Source organism: Myxocyprinus asiaticus, chromosome 6, assembly GCF_019703515.2.
Source record: "Myxocyprinus asiaticus isolate MX2 ecotype Aquarium Trade chromosome 6, UBuf_Myxa_2, whole genome shotgun sequence".
Classification (NCBI taxonomy): domain Eukaryota; kingdom Metazoa; phylum Chordata; class Actinopteri; order Cypriniformes; family Catostomidae; genus Myxocyprinus; species Myxocyprinus asiaticus.
In genome coordinates this window covers 8,218,930-8,245,859 of record NC_059349.1, presented here as the reverse complement: position 1 = coordinate 8,245,859, position 26,930 = coordinate 8,218,930, and the positions used below count along the sequence as shown (strand labels likewise).

At 38.9% G+C, this 26,930-nt stretch overlaps 3 protein-coding genes across 15 annotated transcripts in view; 2 read left to right on the top strand and 1 right to left on the bottom strand.

The window, feature by feature from the left end:
• LOC127442936 (gastrula zinc finger protein XlCGF8.2DB-like) overlaps window positions 1-26,930 on the top strand; it is a 426,143-nt gene that overhangs the window by 199,717 nt on the left and 199,496 nt on the right. The window lies entirely within an intron of this gene.
• LOC127442957 (gastrula zinc finger protein XlCGF8.2DB-like) overlaps window positions 1-26,930 on the bottom strand; it is a 261,498-nt gene that overhangs the window by 42,020 nt on the left and 192,548 nt on the right. For 3 of the 11 annotated variants that reach the window (XM_051701396.1, XM_051701397.1, XM_051701395.1), the window contains one exon: window positions 23,367-25,103. The exons of 7 other annotated variants lie outside the window; for them this stretch is intronic. In XM_051701396.1, the coding sequence (XP_051557356.1) occupies window positions 24,069-25,055 (987 nt within the window). In that variant the 5' untranslated portion in view covers window positions 25,056-25,103 and the 3' untranslated portion in view covers window positions 23,367-24,068. Of the gene's footprint in view, window positions 1-2,706; window positions 2,762-23,366; window positions 25,104-26,930 lie in introns of those variants that run through there. One more of the 11 variants, XR_007897562.1, reaches the window with a different exon arrangement.
• LOC127442873 (gastrula zinc finger protein XlCGF57.1-like) overlaps window positions 1-26,930 on the top strand; it is a 291,640-nt gene that overhangs the window by 101,678 nt on the left and 163,032 nt on the right. The gene's annotated exons all lie outside the window — the stretch shown is intronic.

Genomic DNA, 26,930 nt, shown 5'->3' with positions numbered 1-26,930 from the left:
AACCACAATATGGGCAGCCTATATACAGTAGCTGTAAATTTTTTTTTTTTTAACAACTTACAACAAATAATTGATTTTTACGTTTTTTTGATTTAGTTTTAATTTTACGTCAAGACAGCTACAGTGTATACCTTTGCAAGTAAACAATAACACAGTAATTTATTTTTATAATTTTCAACCCATTGAGACTGATGCTTCCACAACTATTACAACCCAATCTCTAAATTTAAAAATAAAACCCCTCATATATATTAGCCTGCTATACAACATTACCCTCTGACATATCTTAATCAGCAGAAAATCTAAGTTTTACATTTACAAGGCATAAAAAATACATATACAAGATTTTGTGACAATGAAACCATTTACACCTGGTATTAAGATCGCTCAAATGCATCTCCTATGACCACTTGCGTTCGCATCACCTGAAACTCATGTTAATACCAGGTGTAAATGGGGTAAATCTAGCACTGGCCCAATAGAGTAAATGACAGTTCAGTTAATTGGCATAAAGCTCTCTCACAGCCAGCATCACTGAAAAAACAAAACAAAAGTGAAATCGCTCATTGTCCGATTTACTTAATCATTTGTGATTTACAAAACAAAATTGTGTTTCTATTCTAAACTTGTTTTCTTTGCTTTTGATTAATGTCATTCTCTAACTCTACAACATTAAATAATTTTTTTTGTGATGTTTGTTCAATTCACATAATTAAAATGAGCTTATACAACACAATTCTTGAACATTTTGTTTCAACTTAATTTCATTGTATCCAATCTACTTAAATGTTTTAAATGGTGTTTTACTTAATCCATTTGTGTTGGGACTACATAAATAGATTTTTGTTGACATAACTGAAACTGGGTAGGGATTTATACTGTAGTTCCCAGCATGCTTTGTGTGGGACTTGATCAGGAGAGTAAAAATATGTTATTTTATGTTTTTGAGCAAGATGTGAAAAGATGATGTTCCGTTATTTTTGGAATTTAGAATCTGTTACACTTGGAAACCATTGTGGGAAAGAGTGGAGCTTTTGCTTACTTAGCTACTTTTTTCTCAGCTACTTAACATTTAGGAAGCTAACACATGCTATTGTTACCGAACTAGCATAACCTTATTGTGTAAATCAGAAATGCAACACAAAATATTATGTAAAACTGATGAAATGAATAACATCAGGGACACTTTGAGGCTACTTAATTGGGTAATTTATAAATAACGTTATTCCATTATGTTTAAATTACAGGGAAAAAATTATGTTTTCAGACAAAGAATTTAACTAAACAAAGAAGAAAAAATATGTTGATGTAACTAATATGATTTATGTGGAACCAATGTACATGATTAAATCATGTAAATTCAAAGCATTTTTTTTTTTTCAGTTATTGTTGAGTCCTGGTGTGTATGTAGCATTTTTGTACGTGTGTTACCTTGTCCTGTTTGTTATTATAGTTCTATAAAAATAATCCTTTGTATTACTCATTCTCTTATTCTGTGTATCACTGTCTATTTTGTGTGTACTGGAAGCTTCTGTCACTGAAGAAAATTCCTTGAGTCTGTGAGCAAACTTGAAAATCAAAAGCTTTCTGATTCTGATTCCAATTATGATGGCATGTGAAAATGCTTCTCTCTAGTATGAATTCCTGTGGTTATCAAGGTTTCTTTTTCAATTGAAACTCTTCTAAAGTGACAGCACATGAAGGGCTTTTCTCCAGTGTGAATTCCCATTTGGCTTGCAAGGCTTGTTTTGTATTGGAAAGTCCTTCCACACTGAGGGCATATGAAAGAGTTCACTCTTTTGTGTATTCTCATGTGGTTATTAAGGCTTAATTGGGATTCAAAACTCCTTCCACACTGATCGCATGAGAAAGACATCACTCTGAGTGAATTTCCATATGACTTTGGAGTGACACTTCGCATTTGAAACTCATTTCACATGGACAGCATGTGTAAGGCATCTCTGCAGTGTGAATTCTCATGTAACAATCCAGACGTTCTTTATCTGCAAAACTCTTTCCACACTGATGGCATGTGAAAGACTTATTTCTAATATGATTTGCTAAGTGAAAATCATGACATTTTTTATCTTTGAAACTCATTCCACACTGACTGCATCTGAAAGGCTTCACTCCAGTGTGTATATTCATGTGTTTTTCAAAAGCTTATTTACCTTTGCATCTCTTTCCACACTGATGGCATTGGTAAGGCTTCCTTCTAGTGTGAATTCTCATGTGGATAACAACACCTGATTTGTATTGGACAGTCCTTCCACACTTAGAGCATATGAAAGAGTTCACTCTAGTGTAAGATCTCATGTGCTTATTAAGGCTTACTTGGGATTCGAAACTACTTCCACACTGATCACATGTGAAAGACATCACTCTAGAGTGAATTTCCATGTGTCTATGGAGTGACACTTCGAATTTGAAACTCTTTTCACACTGACTGCATGTGAAAGTCTTCTCTGCAGTGTGAATATTCATGTGTCTTTCAAGAGCTCGTTTAGCTTTGCAACTCTTCCCACACTGATTGCATGTATAAGAATTTCAGTGTGAATTTTCATGTGAAAATTCAAGTTTCCTTGATGTGTGTAACTCTTTCCACACTGAGAACAAGTGAAAGATTCTTTGGATTTTGTTTCTTCAGTCTGTGAGCAACTAAAAGATTGTTCTGCAGTAATGACATTAATAGGTATTTGATAGTGATGTATCTCCTTCAGTTCATTCAGATCTTGACTTTCCTCTTTCAGCTCCATCAGGTCTAAAATAAAAATATAAAATTGTTAAAAATAAACTCAAGAACAATTTTAAGAATAAAATTACAAAATGATATATTCATACAATGTAAGTCAAGGGGTCCAACACTTTCTAGCTCCAAAAAGGATCTAAAGTATACAGGTAATACATACATCTTGAGTTATTTAATCCATGTCTTCTGTGTGTAAGTGTAATTGTACTTCAAATCATGATCATGCCAAGGAAACTACAGACGTCAAGGTTTATAGTAAAAAAGGAGTTACATTTTGGTCTGTTTCTTACCCAAAACTGACTATAACACTCAAATACTACCAGTTTTCATAATCTAGTCTGTCCGTTGTTTAAACAACTAGTCGATGTTAAAGATAATGTATAATATAGGCTCCATTATGGTCACGTAACCACAATCAGACGCGTTTCAGAGAAATATACAGAGGCTAAGTGCAGCACTTCAACATGGTAACTAAAGGATATATATATATATATATATAAAGACTAAATAACTATAACATCTTAATTGCACAAAACTATCAAAGTAAGAAAAGTAAGATATAAGAAAGGCTCAGATAAAGAATGGCACAAAACCGCTTATGCACATCCTGAATGCAGAATGATGCACTTCAATGCGGCGTTCTGAAACATCATGCAAACGAGAACCTCAGCTTCCTTACGCCGTTTCAGGGATTAAGAGAATGCGGTTTAACACACCCAGGTTTCTCATGGAGAAAGCTGCTTATGTGGCCATGTAAACACATACGCAGCGTTCAAACAGGTTTTTGAAGAGTGCGCATGTGCATGGAAAAGAGGGCAAACCAAACGTCATAGGATGGAGCCCAACAACAAGTCAACAAAACATTTCTGGGAGTACAGTGAGAAAAGCACATACACTATAAACTATACCCATCTATACATAATACTGTAAAATATCGACGGTCCCTCACATTCACTTATATGTGCTCATGCATTGAGGGAATCCCGGAGTTTTACGTAAAGTGAAACCCCACTGTCGAAGTGCAATTCCCCTGCAGATTGCGATAGAAAGTTAAGGAAACAAACAAAGCAACAACTCTGGAATATCTGGAAATAAAGCGAAGCAACATAAGATAGTGAAGAATAGTGAAGTTCCTGGATACCATGTTTGTTATTTACACAATTGTCACAGGGAAATTACATTGCTGTGGAGAAAGCTGCTTACTGACCGAGCTACATGTACAGTGGGTATCCATCCAGAATGAGCTTTTTGCTGCCATGCTCACTGCGTTAATGAGTCTTTAGCAGCTTTAAACTGCTAAGGGGTGCCATAACCATAGAATTTAAACAGGCCAGAGCTGAAAACCTGAAAGCTGTTGTTTGCAACATCACAACCGTTCAGTTTGAGGCAGTAATGCTTGTTTTGTCAACTGACATAAAATTGAAGAAACAAGAAGAACAAAAACTGATTTGCTGGAGGGATGTACAACGAAGACCATTATAAACACTTTCTTGCTACATTTAGCATTCACGAGGACGCCCATGCATAGGAACTTTTTGTTTCCATATATTCATTCACATTTCATTGGTAAGAATTATCATTTGTGAGTAGTTTTATACATATACATGGGCGTTATGAGCCAGCATCATTAGGCAGCACATTCGTTAGTAACTTCCGAAAACTGTCAAGAAGTGGAGCCTGTGCTTTAATTTAATGTGACAATAGGCTAGCCCATATTTTCTATTTTTAAACAGGATTATCAAATGTGAATTAATTAATTCATATGTATATCGTTGTATCATATGTTATATTCTCCTGGCAATACAAACGTAACAAAAAGTGAAAGAATTATTCTTTATGGAAGCATCATCCGAAATATTGCCGTTGCATGAACAAGGCTGGAAGTATTGCGACCACATTATTTATATATTTGTCTCAATATGTGTTTTAGTTTTACACTACATATAATAACCAGAAAAGCTATGCAGATCAAAACTGTATATTCTTGTGACAAAAGACAAAAAAAACAACTTTCTTTTTATCTGTCTGTTATTTTATTAGTAGTTAATATCTGCTATTCAATGTTGCCCAATGTTATTTTTTGGAGTGACTATTTGCAACCCCTTGTGAATAATACCTGCAAATAAAGCATTGAATATATCGCTGCAGTATCTCAGGGTGTAACATTGGTGCTGTAGTACCTATTCGGTCCGGGTTCGAGTCCACGTGTCTCGCATTATTTTTCCCATTTTGTTTCCTACCTCCACTCTTAATTTGATCTTTTACACTACTTGTAATAATACACAAAATGAACAAAGTTAGTTTTACTATAGTAATATTGTATTAACCATATTTTTGGGCAGAATACATAGATTTGATGCAATTAACAATGCATGGTGTTACTACAGTAATATGGTTTTAATATAGCTATTAACCACGTTTAGTTTTGAGGTTACAATTATTTTACTACAAAATACCATACTGATACCATGGTTACTGTATCTGTAGGTCAGGACAGATCCGTGTTTCATTCCCATTTCATGTCATCAAACACACATTCTTTATTTTATTAAATGTCCACAAAGGGATTACTGCATAGCAGTTGACATTTCAACATGTGTGGTTAATGTTATTGTGCTGTTAAACGCTTTCAATCTCAGAGTCGCGTGGCACCATGCGATGTTCGGACGTGTGAATGGTGAGCTCTGCGCACTTTGCTAGTTTTTAATACTTTTTGTCATAAACTGGTGAGATTCGATACACCCTGTTCCATAACTGTTCTAGGAAGACAATATGTCAAAGAATTCAAAATCCTCTGGCTCTGGAGACATTAAAAGACACTTATGTGCTCATGCTGAAACCCTGAGCAACAGGCCGCAAGCCCGGGACTCAATTTGGCCAGTGAGGTAAAAGAGATTCAGCGTCAACTGTTGAACATGACAGCGATGCTGACGAAGGTCGTTGCTGACTTGGAGGATCTTGCTGTAATACGTCGATCGATCACTGCCATGGAGACAAAAATCACTGAGTTGGTAACAAGAGTGATGGATGTTGAGAAACTGATTGATTATCTGGAGTCATTGGAGAGGGAATTAGCAGCTAACCTGCTACCGTCCAAGGTAGACTTGGAGCATTTCTGGGAAAAGTTGGAAGACTTTGAGAATCGTAACTGGCGAAACAATGTCCAAATTGTTGGAATTCCTGAGGATGAAGAAGGCAGAGATATGGTGAAATTCCTAGAAGAGCTCTTCCCGAGTCTGCTCGACATAACAGGCCATAAGTTGGAAATCCAGCGAGCTCACAGAGTTCCGGCTCGGAGATCCGCAGAGGGAGACACCCCGATCAATTCTGGCCAAATTTCTGAGATCATCCGATAAAGATCTCGTGTTACGCGAGGCGAGGAGAAAAGGAAGGCTTTCTTGGAAGAACCACAGCATTTTCTTGTTCCCAGACTTTGCAAATTCGACAAGACAAGATTTGATCGATTCAAGGAATGCAAGAAACTCTTACATCAACGGAAGGTCACTGATGTTCCCGGCCAAATTGAGAATAGATACTAAGGATGGCCGCAAAATATTTACATACCCACAGCAATCGATGTCCTTCATAAAGTCAATGGAATGAGCAAGTCATTGTGTGATACTCTCGATGCAGCCCAGTGGGCCTGACTCACGCCTTTTTTTTTTTTTTTTCTGTTTGTGCTGGTTCCGCCTAGTGGCTGGAGTTTCTTTTGTGGAATAACACTACCTTTGGACAGTTATGTGGATGAATCTAATGTTTAGAAGCACCAGACTTGAGCAATCTGATGGCAAAGTTGTCACGGGGGCTCTCGTAGGCATACATGGACTGTTTGAGTTTAGAGGGATGGATGCCGGTTTGCGCTGTTGTGCACGGGGTTAATGCGCACGTTTTTCTTTTTTCTGTTCTGGGGGAAGTTTGGAAGCACCAGACTTGAGCAATCTGATGGCAAAGTTGTCACGGGGGCTCTCGTAGGCATACATGGACTGTTTGAGTTTAGAGGGATGGATGCCGGTTTGCGCTGTTGTGCACGGGGTTAATGCGCACGTTTTTCTTTTTTCTGTTCTGGGGGAAGTTTGGAGGTTGATTGTTGTACCAATGTTGGAATGTGGTCTTTATAATTTTATTTTTGACAAACAATCTATTTTTTTCTAATGATGTCAAAATGTCAAATGTTAATATGAGTGGATTGTCTTCTCCACGTGGAATGTGAATGGGTTGGGGCACCCCATAAAAAGAAGGAAGGTTATTTATTTTCTTAAACATAAGAAACATAATAAAGTGTTTCTTCAAGAAATGCATGTTTCCCCGCAGGAAGCTGAAAAATTTGGGAAGATATGGGGTGGACATGTTTTCTTTAGTGCTGGCTCAAGTAAGAGCAGGGGAGTCATTACATTGATAAATAAGCATCTACAATTCAAATGTCTCAAACAGATTAAAGGTAAATTAGGAAGAGTCATTATTGTTTTAGCAGAAATTAAGGGGCAAAAGTTGATTTTGGCTAATATTTACGCACCTAATGTTGATGATAAGGGCTTTTTTATAGATCTTGAAGGGATGTTGCTGGCCGCTGGCACCCCTCATGATATAGTATTGGGAGGAGACTAATAATCCTTAGAAGAAAATAGGGCCTCCGCACTTTCAGTGCTTGGGCCCTAATAATAAAAATAATAATCCTTAAAAAAACAATAGGGCCTCCGCACTTTCAGTGCTTGGGCCCTAAATATAGCTGCAAGCAGCAATGACAGGCCCAAGCACAACTGGTACATTTCCACCTGGTGGCTTTCGGAAAACAATGCAAGGTGGACACATGCACCGAAGTAATGTTTGCTGGTTGGCGCTGTCGCGCTTCCAACATGAGGCAGTGGTGTATTCCTGGTGTATTTGGAGAGCCTGTTCTGTTTAGACAGCGCTAATCGCATCTTCTTGCCATGCGTCTGACCATAAACAGGTTAATGTGACGGCTTGTTCAAAAACAGAAGATGATGAAAACCGAAAACTCAAAGTCATGTCAACTCTATCTTTGATCTACTTCACATAAAGTTTCTGGGATTCACACCTATTGTTTACCAGTGTTAGGTCGTCATGACAATGGAGTTAAAATACTGGATACCTTTACACAGACAAGGTTATCACGCTAGGGTCATGTTAACATGTATTATGCTTAATTATTGTGTCTATTCTTTTAAAAACAGTGTGTATATATTTTATGTATCTGACCTGTTTACTTTCATTGTTTGTGCCTTGTACTGCACACGATTTGTTTTCTTTAGAAAAAGTCAAAATTATTTTCTGTGGCAAATCAACATTATGCCACAAATACTGTCAATACAGTTTAACTTGAAAATCCAAAACCCAAAATATCCAAAACTTTTTACAGATTTGCAAACTGTTCTATCGTCTTCACACTTTTGTCCCATGATTATTATACAGCAAAGTGCCCCAAACTCTTTTGTTTTCATCTCCACTCATAATGTGAGGTTCAGCCATCTCTGTTGGCCCTGTCCCAAATGGCACACTTGATGTGGACTTGCAGTCTCATGATCTTCATTTGCGTGTTCCTGCGAAGTCCACGAGATCGTAGGGTGTCCCATTTGACATTTTAGAGCTTAGAGGGGTGCTCACAAGCACCCTCTTTGCACCTTCAATGCACCCGTTGGCTGAGCCTGCATCAGTGCAACTGTTCAACTGGATATCCAGGGGGCTTGGACATGTCATTCAAGCCGAGATTAGCCACCCTCCCCGGCTTCGAATACCGTGAGTTAGACTGCCAATTAGGGTTGCAAAATTCCGGGAATTTTCAAAGTTGGAAACTTTCCATGGGAATTAATGGGAATAAACTGGAAATGTGCAAAATTGCAAGTTAGCCTATAACAGGGAACTTAAATGTAGTTAAAAACAAACAAACAACAAAAAAAAAAACATCTTGCAGCATAATCTTGGTTAAACAGATTTAATGCAAATTCAGAATTTCTACCCTGCGCATTCCTCAATCACATGCACACAGCACACTACTTACTGCTGGCTACTTACTACAGCAGGACTATTGAAGCCACACTACTGCATTTGAGCCCAAGGACTACATCCAGTCCAAGTAAGTTTTGATGATATTTCTAGGGTAAAAATATTTGATCTATGGTATTAAAGTTTAACTAGGAAATACTAAATCAAAATGTTTATACAGTAGCTAGCTAGCCAGTAAATCAGATATGCTAAATGTAAGCTAGCTAACACCATTTCATTGACAATTTAAGAGGCAAGCTATCATGGTGCTAGCTAGCTCAACTGTGATGCTGTTTCTTCTGCCTTCTGCTAGCCAGTTTTCTGTTCTGTTACAAGAACTTAGGTTATAGTTTGATTTAGCATGCTAATTGAGGAGTGTTCATCTATTCTTCTAGCCTATTTCTATTCATTTGTCCAGCATCAATTGTAAAATATTTTTACCATTCCAGAATATTCAAATTGTTTAGCTAACTATTTGTGTATCTGTGCATGGCACTGCATTAGTGTTTTTTTACAAAAATAATTTTCTAATCTTATTCTACAGAACAATGCCACGTGCGCCATATGATGTGTGGATACATTTCACCTCAGCCAATGTAGAAGGAAAGGCTGTGTACATTTGCAAATACTGTTCAAAGACCTATGTTAAGAATCCCACAAAGATGTAACAGCATATAGCCAAGTGCCCAAAGTTTTTTCCAATATTTCCAAAATTCCCGAAAACCGAAATTTTCCGCCCCTTTACAACCCTACTCCCAATGCATTGACTTAGTAATTTTTTCACTGATTTTTCTTTGCCGTTCCCCAGGGCCTTTAGCGTCTGCCTCAAGCCGAGAGGCACCACCCTCCTCGGCTTCAGTCTCTATCACAGAGGGCCTGGAGGAACCGCTCCTCCCGACTGCATTTTTTCATCAAACCCCCTGTACAACTGCAAATCCAGGGGCATTGATTTAGTCATTTTGTTTCCCACTGCTTTTCGTTCAATTTGCATTGGGAGCAGGTGTGCTCCAGGCTTCACTGACAGTGATCGAAGCCGGGGGGGAGCGAGTCTTGAGGCAGTGGCTAAAGACCCTGAGTGAATGGCAGAGCAAAAGCTCTGAAAAAGGACTAAGTCAGTTTACATTTGTATGGGGAAAAAATGAACAGAAGCATCTTTATTGTAAGTTTATTTCCATTGCAACATTTCAAATTGTAATGCTCTTATCACATTGTTTATAAAATGCATAAATATAAATGGAATGCATTATAATATATTCACAAATAATAATAAAAAATTATATCTTCATGTATATTGGTTTGTGTGGTATTTTTTACATTGAAATATAAAAATAATTGTGTTTTGAACCACTTTCAACATCTGGTTTATGTAGTTACCACAAGTGGTCTATTGGTGCCTCCATGTGACCTTTTTTTTGGAAGTATACTTACATAAATATTTATGGAACAGAGTTTTGATCATATCGACTTCAAAATTGTGTCAGACCTTCATCAGACATGTGGCTTTGTATCAGATATGTTTTTGGGGCACTCAGCATAGTCGTGCATATTTAAAAATAAAAAAGTATTTTATAAATAATATTTGCAGTCACTATTCAAAATATTTGAATAGCTCTAACTAATTGTTTTTATATACTAAAATGATACATTTTTACTCTTGAATAACAAATATCTAAGTGTCTACTTTCAAACGAGCCCAAATTTGTGTTTGTAGACCAAATGGTTCAAGAACTGGAAGAGTTTTAATTTGGGTATGTCATTTTCAAGCTCATGCACAAAAAGAGGCCGGATGTTAGTGTGTTCCTTTACCCTATCTATCAATGCCATTACTTTTTGAAATAATAATTTGTAAAACTGCATGTATATAAAAAAAAAAAATACATTTAAAAAAAAAAAAAAATGCATCATCGGATTGAAGTCTCCAAGTCTGTCCCAAATGCACACTTTTGCCCCCTCCCGTTTTCCCTCTTCCTGCCCAAAATACATGCCCACATATATATACCCCATAATGACAATGTGAAAGAAGTTTGTTTGTTTGAAATCTTTGCAAATTTATTAAAAATAAAAAACGAAAAAAAAAAAAAAAAATCACATGTACATAAGTATTCACAGCCTTTGCCATGACACTCAAAATTGAGCTCAGGTGCATCCTGTTTCCACTGATCATCCTTGAGATGTTTCTACAACTTGATTGGAGTCCACCTGTGGTAAATTCAGTTGATTGGACATGATTTGGAAAGGCACACACCTGTCTATATAAGGTCCCACAGTTAACAGTGCATGTCAGAACACAAACCAAGCCATGAAGTCCAAAGAATTGTCTGTAGACCTCCGAGACAGGATTGTATCGAGGCACAGATCTGAGGAAGTGTACAGAAAAATTTCTGCAGCATTGAAGGTCCCCATGAGCACAGTGGCCTCCATCATCCGTAAATGGAAGAAGTTTGGAACCACCAGGACTCTTTCTAGAGCTGGCCGCCTGGCCAAACTGAGCGATCGGGGGAGAAGGGCTTTAGTCAGGGAGGTGACCAAGAACCCAATGGTCACTCTGACAGAGCTCCAGCATTTCTCTGTGGAGAGAGGAGAAACTTCCAGAAGAACAACCATCTCTGCAGCACTCCACCAATCAGGCCTGTATGGTAGAGTGGCCAGACGGAAGCCACTCCTCAGTAAAAGGCACATGACAACCCACCTGGAGTTTGCCAAAAGGCACCTGAAGGACTCTCAGACCATTAGAAACAAAGATTGAACTCTTTGTCCTGAATGGCAAGCGTCATGTCTGGAGGAAACCAGGCACCACTCATCACCTGGCCAATACCATCCCTACAGTGAAGCATGGTGGTGGCAGCATCATGCTGTGGGGATGTTTTTCAGCGGCAGGAACTGGGAGACTAGTCAAGATCGAGGGAAAGATGAATGCCGCAATGTACAGAGACATCCTTGATGAAAACCTGCTCCAGAGCGCTCTGGACCTCAGACTGGGGTGAAGGTTCATCTTCCAACAGGACAACGACCCTAAGCACACAGCCAAGATAACAAAGGTGTGGCTCCGGGACAACTCTGTGAATGTCCTTGAGTGGCCCAGCCAGAGCCCAGACTTGAACCCGATTGAACATCTCTGGAGAGATTTGAAAATGGCTGTGCACCGATGCTCCCCATCCAACCTGATGGAGCTTGAGAGGTCCTGCAAAGAAGAATGGGAGAAACTGCCCAAAAATAGGTGTGCCAAGCTTGTAGCATCATACTCAAAAAGACTTGAGGCTGTAATTGGTGCCAAAGGTGCTTCAACAAAGTATTGAGCAAAGGCTGTGAATACTTATGTACATGTGATTTTTTTCGCTTTTTATTTTTAATAAATTTGCAAAGATTTCAAACAAACTTCTTTCACATTGTCATTATGGGGTATTGTTTGTAGAATTTTGAGGAAAAGAATGAATTTATTTCATTTTGGAATAAGCTTGTAACATAACAAAATGTGGAAAAAGTGAAGCGCTGTGAATACTTTCCAGATGCACTGTATATCAGAACTTTAGGGTCAATGTATTTCCATGCCAGGCGTGTTGTTTGTTGAAAAGAAATAAACTTTCTTCTCTTGGGAGTTTTCTTTATTAAGATAATTTTGACAACATAGGATACATTGTTTGTGGTAATTTCAGATTAACATGATATAGCATCAGGTTTATAAGGTTTTAAAAAGAGCTTTTCCTGTAGAATGGTTCTGCCTTATAATTGTGATTGTTTTACTTAAACAAAAAAAAAACACAATTAAGATGGCACCGTGGATGGCATCCTCAGTGTGGAGTGCTCCAATTCTTTTGTTGTTTTTGTTTGTTTGTCCTGTGTTTAGTAATCTTTTTCCAATCAGTTTCACCAGGGACGAACTGCTGAACATTCGGCAGCACATACCAGACAATCTTTTCCCGGTTTTTGACAATTCGGATGCTTTGCTGGACATTTTAGTTGGAGGCGCAGCTGTGTTGTTCAAGAGATGCAGGTGAGGGAGCCGGCGCACTGGTCAAGCTCCGTCGGCGCGGCTTTCGAACAGCCTTGCCAAGTATTCATCTAGCGAATCTCCGCTCTCTTCCAAACAAAACGGACGTACAAACAAGGACTTTTCAACCTCTGCTACCTTGTGCTTCACAGAAATCTGGATGAATGAAGCCATTCCAGACAGTGCGTTACATCTCCCGGGCTTTCAGCTGTTCAGAGCGGACTGCATCGTGGATTTATTTTACATTTATTTACAGATGTAACAACTTTAAAGAAGATGTGCTGTCCTAATTTGGAAGCACTCTTTATTAACTGTAAGCCTTTCTACTTGCCGCAGTTTCTTCGTTTATTCTGGTGAGTGTTTATATTCCGCCACAGGCATGCGTGTGTGATCAAATCACAGACACAGAACACCCCAGATAGCAATCGTACATCTCCGAGATGTCTGTTTTAGATCTTTTCATCTGGAAAGCATCATAATCTAATTAAAATCTGCTAAACATCTTAAAAATATCTGATTTAAAAACATTCTTAATCAAACGTCTTAAAGACATCTGCTGAATGTCTTATTGACGTATTGCAGATGAGCAAACAACCTAAAAAATATGTCTTCCAGATGTAAACACACATCAAATAGACGTCTGAGCGATGTTTGTGTGCTATCAGGGAACAATACCCAGATTCAGTTATTATTATTCTTGGGGATTTTAACAAAGCAAACCTCACATGTGAACTGCCCAAATACAAACAACACATTACATGCTGTAACAAAGGTTCAAGTTGGGCAGAACAGGAGGAAGCTGGAACCAGTTTCTACAGTTCACACCAAGGATACAGGGACCGCCTCTCTCCATGGTTTTAGTAGGTTGAGGTGGTAAATTTGATGAGCCCCACCCCTATTCATACGCACTACTTCATAATCGACTTCCCCAACTCGCCGTGTGACATCAAAGGGCCCGTGCTATTTTGCGAGTAATTTAGAGCTCGATGTGGGCAGTAATACAAATACTTTATCTCCCGGTGAAAATTCCTGTAGCTGAGCTCCCCTGTTATACAGCCGGGACTGACGTTCTTGTGCCTGTAGCTAATTCTCCTGTGATAGATGCCCCAGTGTGTGGAGTTTTGGTCTCAGGTCAAGAACGTATGAATTTCATTTTTGCTTTGTGAAGGTCCCTCCTCACAATTTTCCTTCATGACGTCTAACACGCCATGGGGCTTACGCCCATATAATAATTAAAATGGGGAAAACCCCGTGGAGGCTTGCGGGACCTCTCGTACTGCAAATAGCAGTGGTTCGAGCCACCTATACCAATTCCGAGCATCTTTGTGCACGGACTTATGAATCATATTTTTTAAGGTCTTATTAAATCGTTTGACTAAGCCGTCCATTTGTGGATGGTACACACTTGTCTGAATTGATTTAATACCTAATAATTGGTACAGCTCATGAAGTGAACATAACATGAAAGTAGTGCCCTGGTCAGTGAGGATTTCTTTCAGAATTATTCTGAAGAGTGCCTCCGCAACACTACATGCTGAGATGTTGCGAAAAGGCACTGCTTCCGGGTATCGCATTGCGTAGTCCACCAGAACCAACACAAAGCGATGCCTGCATGCTGACCATTCTAATGGCACGACGAGGTCCATGGCAGCTCTGTCAAAGGGAACCTCGATCAACGGAAGAGGGCGCAATGGCACTTTTGGAGTGGTCGGTGGATTCACCAGCTGACATTCGCGGTATGTCGCACACCCCCAGGCTAACATCCTCGTGAATGCCCGGCCAATAGAAATGGGCCATGAGACCGCCATTGGACTATGATGAGCTGCTTGGAATAACATTTCCCGACGGCTCCTTGGTACTAACAACTGGGTTGTATCTTATTTTGTCTGAGCGTCCTGCGTCACTAGATGCAACCGATCGTTTATAATACGGATATGTGAGTGCAATACGCGGCTGAAGGTGTTGACCATCAATTACTTTCACTTGGTCAAATGCATGCTTAAGAGTCTCGTCTCGCGTCTGCTCCAGCGGGAATTCCCCTAAGGGCTGGGGAAGCCTTACGTCATCCTGATGCGGAGCTGTCATAGACGGCCACGGCTCCGCCTCCCCTGTCAGCGCATTGCACACCCCACACCATCCCACTGTATTACAGGACCCATCCACACACAACCCCTTTAACAATTCGGGAAAAGCCGGCCAATTAGTACCCAAAATTAGTGGATGGGTGAGGCGGGATCTAACCACGGCTTCAATGTTATGCTTTTGACCCCGAAATAGATTAGTTACGGTCACTGCAGGATAATAGTAAATATCCCTGTGCACACACCTCACCTTCACCCGAATATTTTAATCCAGTGCCCCATTTTGAACCAAGCATTGATAAATAGAGGTTTGGTTACAACCTGAATCCACCAAGGCTTGGTTTGGTGGATTCAGCCCCCCCCAATTTGGCCAGAATTGATCGGGGCCTGTCTCCCTCCGCGGATCTCTGAGCCGGAACTCAGTGAGCTCGCTCGATTTCCAGCTTATGGCCTGCTCATGATGTTGGCGCGTTGTAAATACCTATAAAACTGAGATCTGGGAATCCCAAAATGTTGGACCAAATTTTCAAAAGATCTGAACACTCCACTCTCATATAGGTCACAGAGCGTATTAACCTCCCTCACAATCCACTCTGACCAGCAGAAAGAGGACTTATTAATACATCATTTTGGGTTCAGCCATATGCTCGAGGCAACATTTAAATAAATATCCGAATTAAACACTCTGGACACTTTTGTCCATACCGAGTGCAAATGCGATATAACGGGGTGTAACTTAACTTCTCCGATTAGTTTGATAGAAAGGCTTTGCAATGGCGAAATAGGGGCAAGAACTTCCTGTTCAATACAAAACCAGGGAGGGGCTATCTCAGGTGGAAGCGACCAATGAGCCAAATGTCTGAGACTGAATGCATAATAATAAAACAAAATCTTGGGTAGGCCTAGCCCACCTTTGTCAATTGGTTTGTCAATTGGCCTATGTAACTTATTAAAATGTAAACTAGGACGCTTACCATTCCAAATGAAGGACTTCGCTATGCTATCAAATTGCTTGAAATAATAGAGGGGTACATCTACAGGGAGAGACTGTAGCAGGTAGTTAAATTCTGGAATACAATTCATTATAATAACATTAACCTTCCCAATCATAGATAAATGTAATGATGCCCACCTGCACACTTCGCTCAAAAACCTTTTTATTAAGGGGTCAAAATAAACTAACTAAATCAGACAAATTTGCTGGGAATAAAATACCCAAATACTTAATGCCCTGTTTGGGCCACTGAAAGGCGCCCGGCTGAAAGGCCGTTACTGGACAGTACGCAGTCAGAGCTAAAGCTTCGGATTTAGACCACTTGACTTTGTATCCTGAGAACTTGGAAAAGGAATTAATAATTCTGTGGAGGGCAGGCATAGATCTAGTGGGGTCGGAGACGAATAATAAAATATCATCTGCGTAAAGCAGAAGATTATGTGCCATATCTCCTGCCACCACCCCTGGAAAATCCTCCTCCTTTCTTATCGCAGCTGCTAATGGTTCCAGGGCAAGACAGAGCAATAATGGGGAAAGAGGGCAACCCTGCCGAGTGCTCCCTATCCAGAGTAAAATAATCTGAAATTAGTCCATTTATTTGTACCGCTGCTACAGGGTGTCTATAAGGTAACTTAATCCAACCAATGAATGTACTCCCGAACCCATACATTTCTAAAATCTTAAAAAGATAATCCCATTCGACCATATCAAACGCCTTTTCGGCATCAAGTGAAATGGCAGCGACCGGAGACTGATCATTCGCTACTGACCACATGATATTGATGAGAGGCGTAATGGTATCAGAAGAGCTGCGGCCCCGAATAAACCCCACCTGATCTATATGTATAAGAGATGCCATAACCTTACTTAAACGATTAGCCAAAATTTTGGACAAAATGTTTACATCTAGCTGGATCAGGGAAATTGGATGGTAACTTTTACACACACACGAATCTTTGTCCTTTTTAAGAATCAGACTAATCTGGGCTTGTGTCATAGTTGGCGGCAGCTTTCCATTCTTTAATGATTCAGTATAAACTTCTAGCAAATGTGGAGCCAATTCTGTAGCATAAGATCTAAAAAATTCAGCAGCAAAACCATCTGGCCCCGGAGCTTTGCCTGTAGGTAAGGCCTTAATTACCTTGTAAAGTTCCTCCAAGGTTATCTCAGAATCAAGACAATTTCTTTGCTCAGTCGTCAGTTTAGGAAGTTCTAATGGTTCCACAAAGTTTCTAATATCTTCATCAGTAGACAAAGACGTAGAACTATAAAGATCATTATAGAATTCTTTAAAAGCATTATTAATATCAATGGCTGAGGTAAATATTTCACCACCAGCAGATTTCACTGAGGGAATAGTAGAAAAAGACTCTCTCTGCTTTATATATCTAGCCAAAAGCTTCCCTCCTTTGTCTCCTGACTCAAAATATGACTGTCTTGCCCTGAATAGCCAAAACTCCACTTTCCGCAACAAAATAGCATATCTGTATTTCAATCTAGTCAATTCTCTGAAGCCATCAGACGACATTCTGCGCTTCAGCTCTGCCTCTGCACTTTTAATATTCCCTTCCAACTCCACGAGTTCTCGTGCTTTGGATTTTTTGGTGAATGAAGCATACTGTATGATCGACCCCTAAGAACTGCCTTAAGTGCCTCCCAAGCCACACCCACAGAGGATACTGAGGACCAGTTGGTCTCCATATAAACATTGATTTCGGTCTTTAACATTTGTTGGAAATCAGGATTTTTCAAAAGGGATACATTAAAACGGCAACTAAATGATTTCTTTTTCTCCGTGTGTGGCAAGACCTCTAAACTCACCAGGGTGTGATCTGAGACTAAGATGTTTCCAATTGAGCAGTCAACAACAGATGAAATGAGGGACTTAGTTATATATACAGGTGCATCTCAATAAATTAGAATGTCGTGGAAAAGTTCATTTATTTCAGTAATTCAACTCAAATTGTGAAACTCGTGTATTAAATAAATTCAATGCACACAGACTGAAGTAGTTTAAGTCTTTGGTTCTTTTAATTGTGATGATTTTGGCTCACATTTAACAAAAACCCACCAATTCACTATCTCAAAAAATTAGAATATGGTGACATGCCAACCAGCTAATCAACTCAAAACACCTGCAAAGGTTTCCTGAGCCTTCAAAATGGTCTCTCAGTTTGGTTCACTAGGCTACACAATCATGGGGAAGACTGTTGATCTGACAGTTGTCCAGAAGACAATCATTGACACCCTTCACAAGGAGGGTAAGCCACAAACATTCATTGCCAAAGAAGCTGGCTGTTCACAGAGTGGTATATCCAAGCATGTTAACAGAAAGTTGAGTGGAAGAAAAAAGTGTGGAAGAAAAAGATGCACAACCAACCGAGAGAACCACAGCCTTATGATTGTCAAGCAAAATCGATTCAAGAATTTGGGTGAACTTCACAAGGAATGGACTGAGGCTGGGGTCAAGGCATCAAGAGCCACCACACACAGACATGTCAAGGAATTTGGCTACAGTTGTCGTATTCCTCTTGTTAAGCCACTCCTGAACCATAGACAATGTCAGAGGCATCTTACCTGGGCTAAGGAGAAGAAGAACTGGACTGTTGCCCAGTGGTCCAAAGTCCTCTTTTCAGATGAGAGCAAGTTTTGTATTTAATTTGGAAACCAAGGTCCTAGAGTCTGGAGGAAGGGTGGAGAAGCTCATAGCCCAAGTTGCTTGAAGTCCAGTGTTAAGTTTCCACAGTCTGTGATGATCTGGGGTGCAATGTCATCTGCTGGTGTTGGTCCATTGTGTTTTTTGAAAACCAAAGTCACTGCACCTGTTTACCAAGAAATTTTGGAGCACTTCATGCTTCCTTCTGCTGACCAGCTTTTTAAAGATGCTGATTTCATTTTCCAGCAGGATTTGGCACCTGCCCACACTGCCAAAAGCACCAAAAGTTGGTTAAATGACCATGGTGTTGGTGTGCTTGACTGGCCAGCAAACTCACCAGACCTGAACCCCATAGAGAATCTATGGGGTATTGTCAAGAGGAAAATGAGAAACAAGAGACCAAAAAATGCAGATGAGCTGAAGGCCACTGTCAAAGAAACCTGGGCTTCCATACCACCTCAGCAGTGCCACAAACTGATCACCTCCATGCCACGCCGAATTGAGGCAGTAATTAAAGCAAAAGGAGCCCCTACCAAGTATTGAGTACATATACAGTAAATGAACATACTTTCCAGAAGGCCAACAATTCACTAAAAATGTCTTTTTTATTGGTCTTATGATGCATTCTAATTTTTTGAGATAGTGAATTGGTGGGTTTTTGTTAAATGTGAGCCAAAATCATCACAATTAAAAGAACCAAAGACTTAAACTACTTCAGTCTGTGTGCATTGAATTTATTTAATACACGAGCTTCACAATTTGATTTGAATTACTGAAATAAATGAACTTTTCCACGACATTCTAATTTATTGAGATGCACCTGTATATATATATATATATATATATATATATATATATATATATATATATATATATATATATATATATATAAAAATCCATTCTAGAATAAATCTTATGGACTTATGAAAAGAATATATAGTCCCTACCCAATGGGTTCAAAAGTCTCCAAATATCTGTAATACCAAGATTTTTACACATCCTGTGAAGCGTCAGTGTTGCTCTGGGGGGCTTACACACTTTTGCTTCACTATGATCAAGGACTGAGTCCATCATAAGATTAAAGTCTCCTCCCAATACTATATCATGAGGGGTGCCAGCGGCCTGCAACATCCCTTCAAGATCTATAAAAAAGCCCTGATCATCAGCATTTGGTGCATAAATATTAGCCAAAATCAACCTTTGCCCCTGAATTTCTGCTAAAACAATAATGACTCTTCCTAATTTATCATTAATCTGTTTGAGACATTTGAATTATAGATGTTTACTTATCAATGTAATGACTCCCCTGCTCTTACTTGAGCCAGCACTAAAGAAAACATGTCCACCCCATATCTTCCCAAATTTTCCAGCTTTCTGTGGGGAAAGATGCGTTTCTTGAAGAAACACTATATCATATTTATTACGTTTAAGAAAATAAATAACCTTCCATCTTTTTATGGGGTACCCTAACACATTCACATTCCATGTGGAGAGAGACAATCCACTCATATTAACATTTGACATATTAGAAAAAATAGACTGTTTGTCAAAAATAAAATTATAAAGACCACATTCTCAATTAGTGCAACAAACAACCCCCGAACTTCCTCCGGAACAAAAAAAAAAAAATAGAAAAAAGAAAAATGTGCGCATTAACCCAGCACACGACAGCACCAACCAGCGTCCATCCCTCTAAACTCAAACAGTCCATGTACGCCTATGAGAGTTCCCACGACAACTTTGCCGTCGGACTGCTCAAGACCGGTGCTTCAATAAAAAAAATTGTGAGACAGAATTACACAGCAAAAAATAGTCTATAAAACAAACTCCATCCAATAAATGGAATAAACGCAATAAACGTGTAGATTCATCCTAGCGGAACCAGCACAAACAAAACAAAAAAGAAAGAAAAAAAAAGGAAGGGGCTGTTCAGTTCCTCGGGCAGTCAAACGAATGTTCAGTAAGCTGGCCCATTCGGCTGATGCATGAATGCAACAAAAACCCAAACACTCCAATGTCCTGCAAGAGATATTCCACAAAACAAACTCCAGGCCACCGGAGGCGTAAGCACCAAAAATGTGCAGATTTATCCACAAGCTGTCCCGAAGAAATGATATTACACAAAACAAACTCCAGCCACTAGGCGGAACCAGAACAAAAAGAGATGAAAAAGGCGCCCAGCTTCCTCAGCCAGTCAAGTGTATGTTCAGTGAGTCGGTCCACTAAGCAGCAACATGGAAGTCACCAAATGGCTTACTCACTCCAACGTTTTTATGAAGGACAGTGCTTGAGGTGGGCATGTAAATTCTCTACGTCCATCCTTTATGGTTGTGTCCCTTTGGAAAGCTGCGTCCTCCAGAGGTCGCATTTGTCGGCTACATACGTCATCGAGGCTGTCTCGTTTCAGAAAGCGAGTAGGACACCTTCTTTCACGGGAATTCGGAGGACGCATGAGGTGTATCCTTCTTGGGCACTCACAACCCATAATTCTTTTACAAGGAAATGTCTAAAAAAAAAAAAATGATTCCCAAGTTGAAGTACCTAGGTAGATGAGTGCAGAGCATATAATATGTATAATTATATTAATATATAATTAAAATAAAGTATTAGACTAAAAGTACACCTGTAAAATCGATTTTATTATCTATTTACATCATTATATCTCACCTAAAATGTACCTCATACATTCCCTTGCAGAGGGACTTTGTTCCCTTCTCACACAAAGCACTCCTGCTTGTTAAATTGTGGCATGCTGTCATAGCAACCATGTTCCATTCCGTTTCCGTTTGTCCTATGAAGGCCGTCTCGTTTAAACGAGACTTGTTTAAAGGAGAACATTCGGTATACTGCAGCCTTCAAAGGACGCATCCTACCAAGCACGCAGCCTCAGAAACGAGACACAGCTAATATCTATTCTCAATTTGGCCAAAAAAAAAACAGTGCAATGTGGTCTTCCGTTGATGTAAGAGTTTCTTGCATTCCTTGAATCGATCACGTTTCTCTCTTGTCGAATTAGCAAATTCTGGGAACAAGAAAATGTTGTGGTTCTTCCAAAAAAGCTTTCCTTTACTCCTGCATAACACGAGATCTTTATCGGAAGATCTCTGAAATTTGGCCAGAATTGATCGGGGCCTGTCTCCCTCCGTGGATCTCTGAGCCGGAACTCAGTGAGCTCGCTCGATTTCCAGCTTATGGCCTGCTCATGATGTTGTATTTAAATGTTTTTATTTATTTTATTAAGTTTTATATTTAACTTTAAATCAATCTGTTTTTATATCACTCATTCATTTTGTTTGTTTGATCTGTAAAGCACTTTGGGTCAACTTCTGTTGTTTTTAAATGTGCTCTATAAATAAAGGTTGACTTGACTCAGCGTGCACCATCCACAATGGAAATACGTTTGCAGGGCTGAGTCTTTTGGCATTACACTGCCAGCCAACATTAAGAGATGCATCCTACTCTTAAAAAATGTGTTTAAAATTAAAGTGGTTTTGACCAATGTATTTAAAAAACAAAATTTTTTTAAGAACACACAACCTCTAGAAGTCACTAACAAATGCATATGAAGTGTGTCTGGAAAAACTAGTTAATGATACTTGTTTCTTTTTCCAACATTAACTGGACTTTAAAACTGAATTTGAACAACTAAGACAAAAAAACAATTATGCTTCATCAAGAAATATTTAAAACCATATATGTGATATTTCTATTTATAGCACTCTTCTCATCAAATCAAGTCTGCCTTGTCTCATTACATGATCCCTGCCATACTGTCTCCAAATGTTTATAGTGTGTGTTCATTAGTTCCATGCATTTATAGCCCTCCTTTTCCTCATGTCTTTGTCTTGCATTGTTTGGGTATTCTTTGGTTACATTTGGTGAGGTCTTACTTGTTTATTTTTTAAGTGATGAAGTTTTTCCAGGCCTATACATTAAAAAGTTTACTAATTCAACCATTCTTACTTTTTGGGGAATGACTGCTGAGCGACAGCTGTGGCACAGCTGGAACTTGACTCATAGGACAAACAGATGAGATGACCAATAATTTTGGAGTACAAGTGTGGTATTTTCACAAAAGTACGTAAAATAAAATGTTCTATAGTTTTTAAAAGCACTATACTAAATTGTAAACAAAATACAGGCTTGTAGTGCATGTGCTTTATACCCAATCTATTCCCCAATCTGTACTTGTGCTGCATTGCATATTTATTATTCTGCTGCAAAATGAAATGAAAATCAACTGTGCTAACATTGTCAATTGCTTCCCTGTCTTTACCTCAGGATCCCATCCCATATTTACCAGAACCTGCCTGTCCAAGCTTTGGGTCCAGCCTCATGCACCACTCCTACAAAGCAATGACCACTAACCAGCCAACGAGGAACACTTTGATGACCACTGCCTGCATCATCTTCATCAAGAATAAACTTCTACCAACTGCAGCTTGTGCCACTTCGAACAGCAAATGACACTTTGCCAACCACTGCATCTCTTCAGTCCATTTTGGATGGACTCCAAAGACACTTAATCGTTACCCTTACAGTTTTAAACATTACTAACATAATGAAAAATTGCATCACTGAATCTATTCAATGAATACATGACTTGTATTACACTACTGTAAAGCAAAGTAATATGGGCATATATCTATGTACTGTAAACCAAGAGTTAGATAAACTCCCCCAGCTCAGTTTTTTCTCAAGGTATTTTTTCTCTAACTAAACGTCCTATAGAGTTTTTTTTTTATTTTATTTATTTTTTTTACGCTTGCATCACTTGTGACACTTGCTTTTGGCTTGTTCACTGAGGCCAAAGATGATGTACTATAAAGCTGATCATTAAGGTATGACTTCTGCTAAATTGATTTTAAACATGAAACTATGAAAAGCACAACACATAATAACTTCACAAACAATTAACATATTTATTACAAAACATTAATTAAAAGGCATGTTTAGGAACGTTGGTTACACTTAAATGTTCCATACACACACACACACACACACACACACACATACACTGATCAGCCACAACATTAAAGCCACCTGCCTAATATTGTGTAGGTCCCCCTCATGCCGACAAAACAGCCCAAACCCGCATCTCAGAGTAGCAATATTCTTCTCACCATAATTGTACAGAACGGTTATCTGAGTTACCATAGACTTTGTCAGTTCTAACCAGTCTGGCCATTCCCCGTTGACCTCTCTCATCAACATAGCATTTCATTCCACAGAACTGCCGCTCACTGGATGTTTTTTGGTTTTGACACCATTCGGAGTAAATCCTAGAGACGGTTGTGTGTGAAAATCCCAGGAGATCAGCAGTTACAGAAATACTCAAACCAGCCCATCTGGCACCAACAATCATGCCACAGTCCAGATCACTGAGATCACAATTTCTTTTTCCCATTCTGATGGTTGATGTGAACATTAACTGAAGCTCCTGACCTGTACATGCATGATTTTATGCACTGCAGCCACACGATTGGCTGATTAGATAATCACATGGATGATTGTTTGAGGCTAATTAATTGGGTAATTTAAAAATAATGTTACTCCATTATGTTAAAATTACATGTAGAAATTGTTTTCTGTCAAATAATTCATTCTCTAAACCAAGAGGAATAATCTATTTTGGGTTTGGGTTCACTGGAAGCTTCTGTCACTGAAGACACATTCCTTGAGTCTGTGAGACAACTTGGCAATAAAGCTCCTTCTGGTTCTGATTCTGAGGGAATGTGAAAACGTTTCTCTCTAGCGTGAACTCCTATGTGGTAATTAAAGTCTCTTTTTAATTTGAAACTCTCTACACAGTGAGGGCATGAGTAGGGCTTTTCTCCAGTGTGATTTCTTATGTGGATTTTAAGGCTTCCATTCGTTGTGAAACTCTTTCCACAATGATGACACATGAAAGGCTTCTCTCCAGTGTGAATTCTCATGTGTGTCTTCAGGCTTGCTTTTTTCATTAAAATCTTTCCACACTGATGACATGTGAAAGGCCTCTCTTCTTTGTGAATTCTCATGTGTGTCTTCAGGCTTGCTTTCTTTATGAAACTCTTTCCACATTGATGGCAGGTAAAGGGCTTCTCTCCAGTGTGAATTCTCATGTGGATACTTAGGTTTCCTTTTTGTGTGAAACTCTTTCCACACTGATGGCATGTAAAAGGCCTCTCTCTAGTGTGAATTCTCAAGTGACGATACAAACTTTGTTTAAATGTGTAACTCTTTCCACACTGATAGCATACGTAACTATCCACTCCGGTGTGAATTCTCATGTGTTTTTCAAGACCCCTTCTACCTTTACAACTCTTTCCACACTGATTGCATATGAAAGATTTCACACTAGCATGAACTTCCATGTGTCTAAGGAGGGATATTTTGCATTTGAAAATAATTTCACACTGATTGCATGAGTAAGGCTTTTCAGTGTGAATTCTCATGTGATAATTAAATTTTCCTTGACTAGTGAAACTCTTTCCACACTGAGAACAAGTGAAAGATTTTTTGGATTTTGTTTCTTCAGTCTGTGAGTCACTAAAAGATTGTTCTCCAGTAATGACATCAACAGGTATCTGATACTGATGTTTCATCCTCCTCTTCCTTCAGATCTTGACTTTCCTCTTTCAGCTCCATCAGGTCTAAAGTAAAAATATTAAATTGTTAAAAATAAATTCAAGAACAATTAAAGGAATAGTTAACTTATGATAAAAACACAATATGATAATTTTCTCCCCCTTATGCATCTCAAACTTGTATAACTTTTTTCTTCAGTGGAACACTAATGAAGATATTTTGATGGAGATATGATGTGAATATATTAATACAATTTAAGTTAATGGATTCAACACTATTAAGCTCCAAATAGGACATAAAGGCACCGTAAAGGTAATTAATTTGACTTGAGTGGTTTAATCCATGTGTTCTGTGTGTCCTACAGCGTCCTTCGCATGTGTCAAGTGAGAAGTGTAATATGTGCTTCAAATCATGATCGCGCCAAGATGTCGACTATAGATGTCAAGATTTATAGCAAAAAAAAAAAAAAAAAAATGAAAAAAAGAGTAACAGTTTGGTCTGTTTCTCACCCAAAACTGATTGTAACTCTTCAGAAGACATAGATTAAACTACAAGTCATATTACTTTTATGAAACCTTTGTTATTTTTAAAGCTTAGAAGTTTTAGACCCTGTTGACTTAAATTATATGGATAATCTTACATCAATTAATTTTTTTCTTCTGATTAACACATTAATTCAGACACATGAAACAGAAAAGCAACATTTAACCCCCATTATTCCCTTTTGCCCTCCCAATCCCCAACCTGACCCTCAACAAATATCCCTAAGGTCCAACTTGAGAATACACACACACACAAAAAAAAAAAAAAAAAAAATATATATATATATATATATATATATATATATATATATATATATATATATATATATATATATATATATATATGTATATTTCACACACATTTAGAACTACACATCTCACTCCACCTACCCTCCCCGAGAGCCTTCCAAAATGCCAAATAGCTGGCCCATTTTTTTTTTAAATAACTCCAAGTTTCACTGCCTTCTATATGACATTTCTTTGAATGCCGCCACCCTGCCCATCTCTATGCACCACTCCTGAAATGAGGGCGCTCCAGCCGACTTCCATCCTCTAAGGATGACTTGCCTGCCCATCATAACACTGGCTAGGACCCAATTTTTTTAAATCTATTTATCCCCTATATTAATGACTGCCCCATCGCCTAAAATACAGAGTCTGGGGCAAAATGAAATTTGAGTGTCCAATACGTCACACATAAAACTCTGAACCCTCAACCAAAAATCTTGGATCTTAAAACACCACCACCAAAAATCATGGGTTGTGTCCCCATCTTCTGATTGGCATCGCCAGCAGGTGGGAGTGTCTTTAAGACCAAGACTATACAATCTAGAGGAGGTCCAATAGAATCGATGTAAAATCTTAAACCGCATAAGGTGCACCCTTGCATCTCTAGATGTAGACTTGATGTTTTTCAGAATCCTAGCCCATACTCCCTCCTCCAATACCAAATTTAAATCTTTCTCCCATAATCTCTTGAGAAGTTAAAACTCCATCCCCCAGACTCTGAATTAGCAGGTAGTAATACACTGATGCCTCATGACCTTTTCCAAAAGCAGTAATCGCCACTCCCAGAGTCTCTGCCGCTTTAGGGGGGTGTATGCTACTCCCAAAAATAGTACAAAGCAGGTGGCGCAGCTTTAAATACCTAAATAATTGAGACCTGGGGATCCCAAAATGTTGAACCATATTTTCAAAAGATATCAACACTACACTCTCATATACGTAGGTCACCGAGCATATTAACCTCCCTCACCTCGCTCGAAAACCTTTTTATTAAAGGGTCAAGATTAACTAACTAATATCACACAAATTTGCTGGGAATAAAATGCCCAAATACTTAATGTCCTG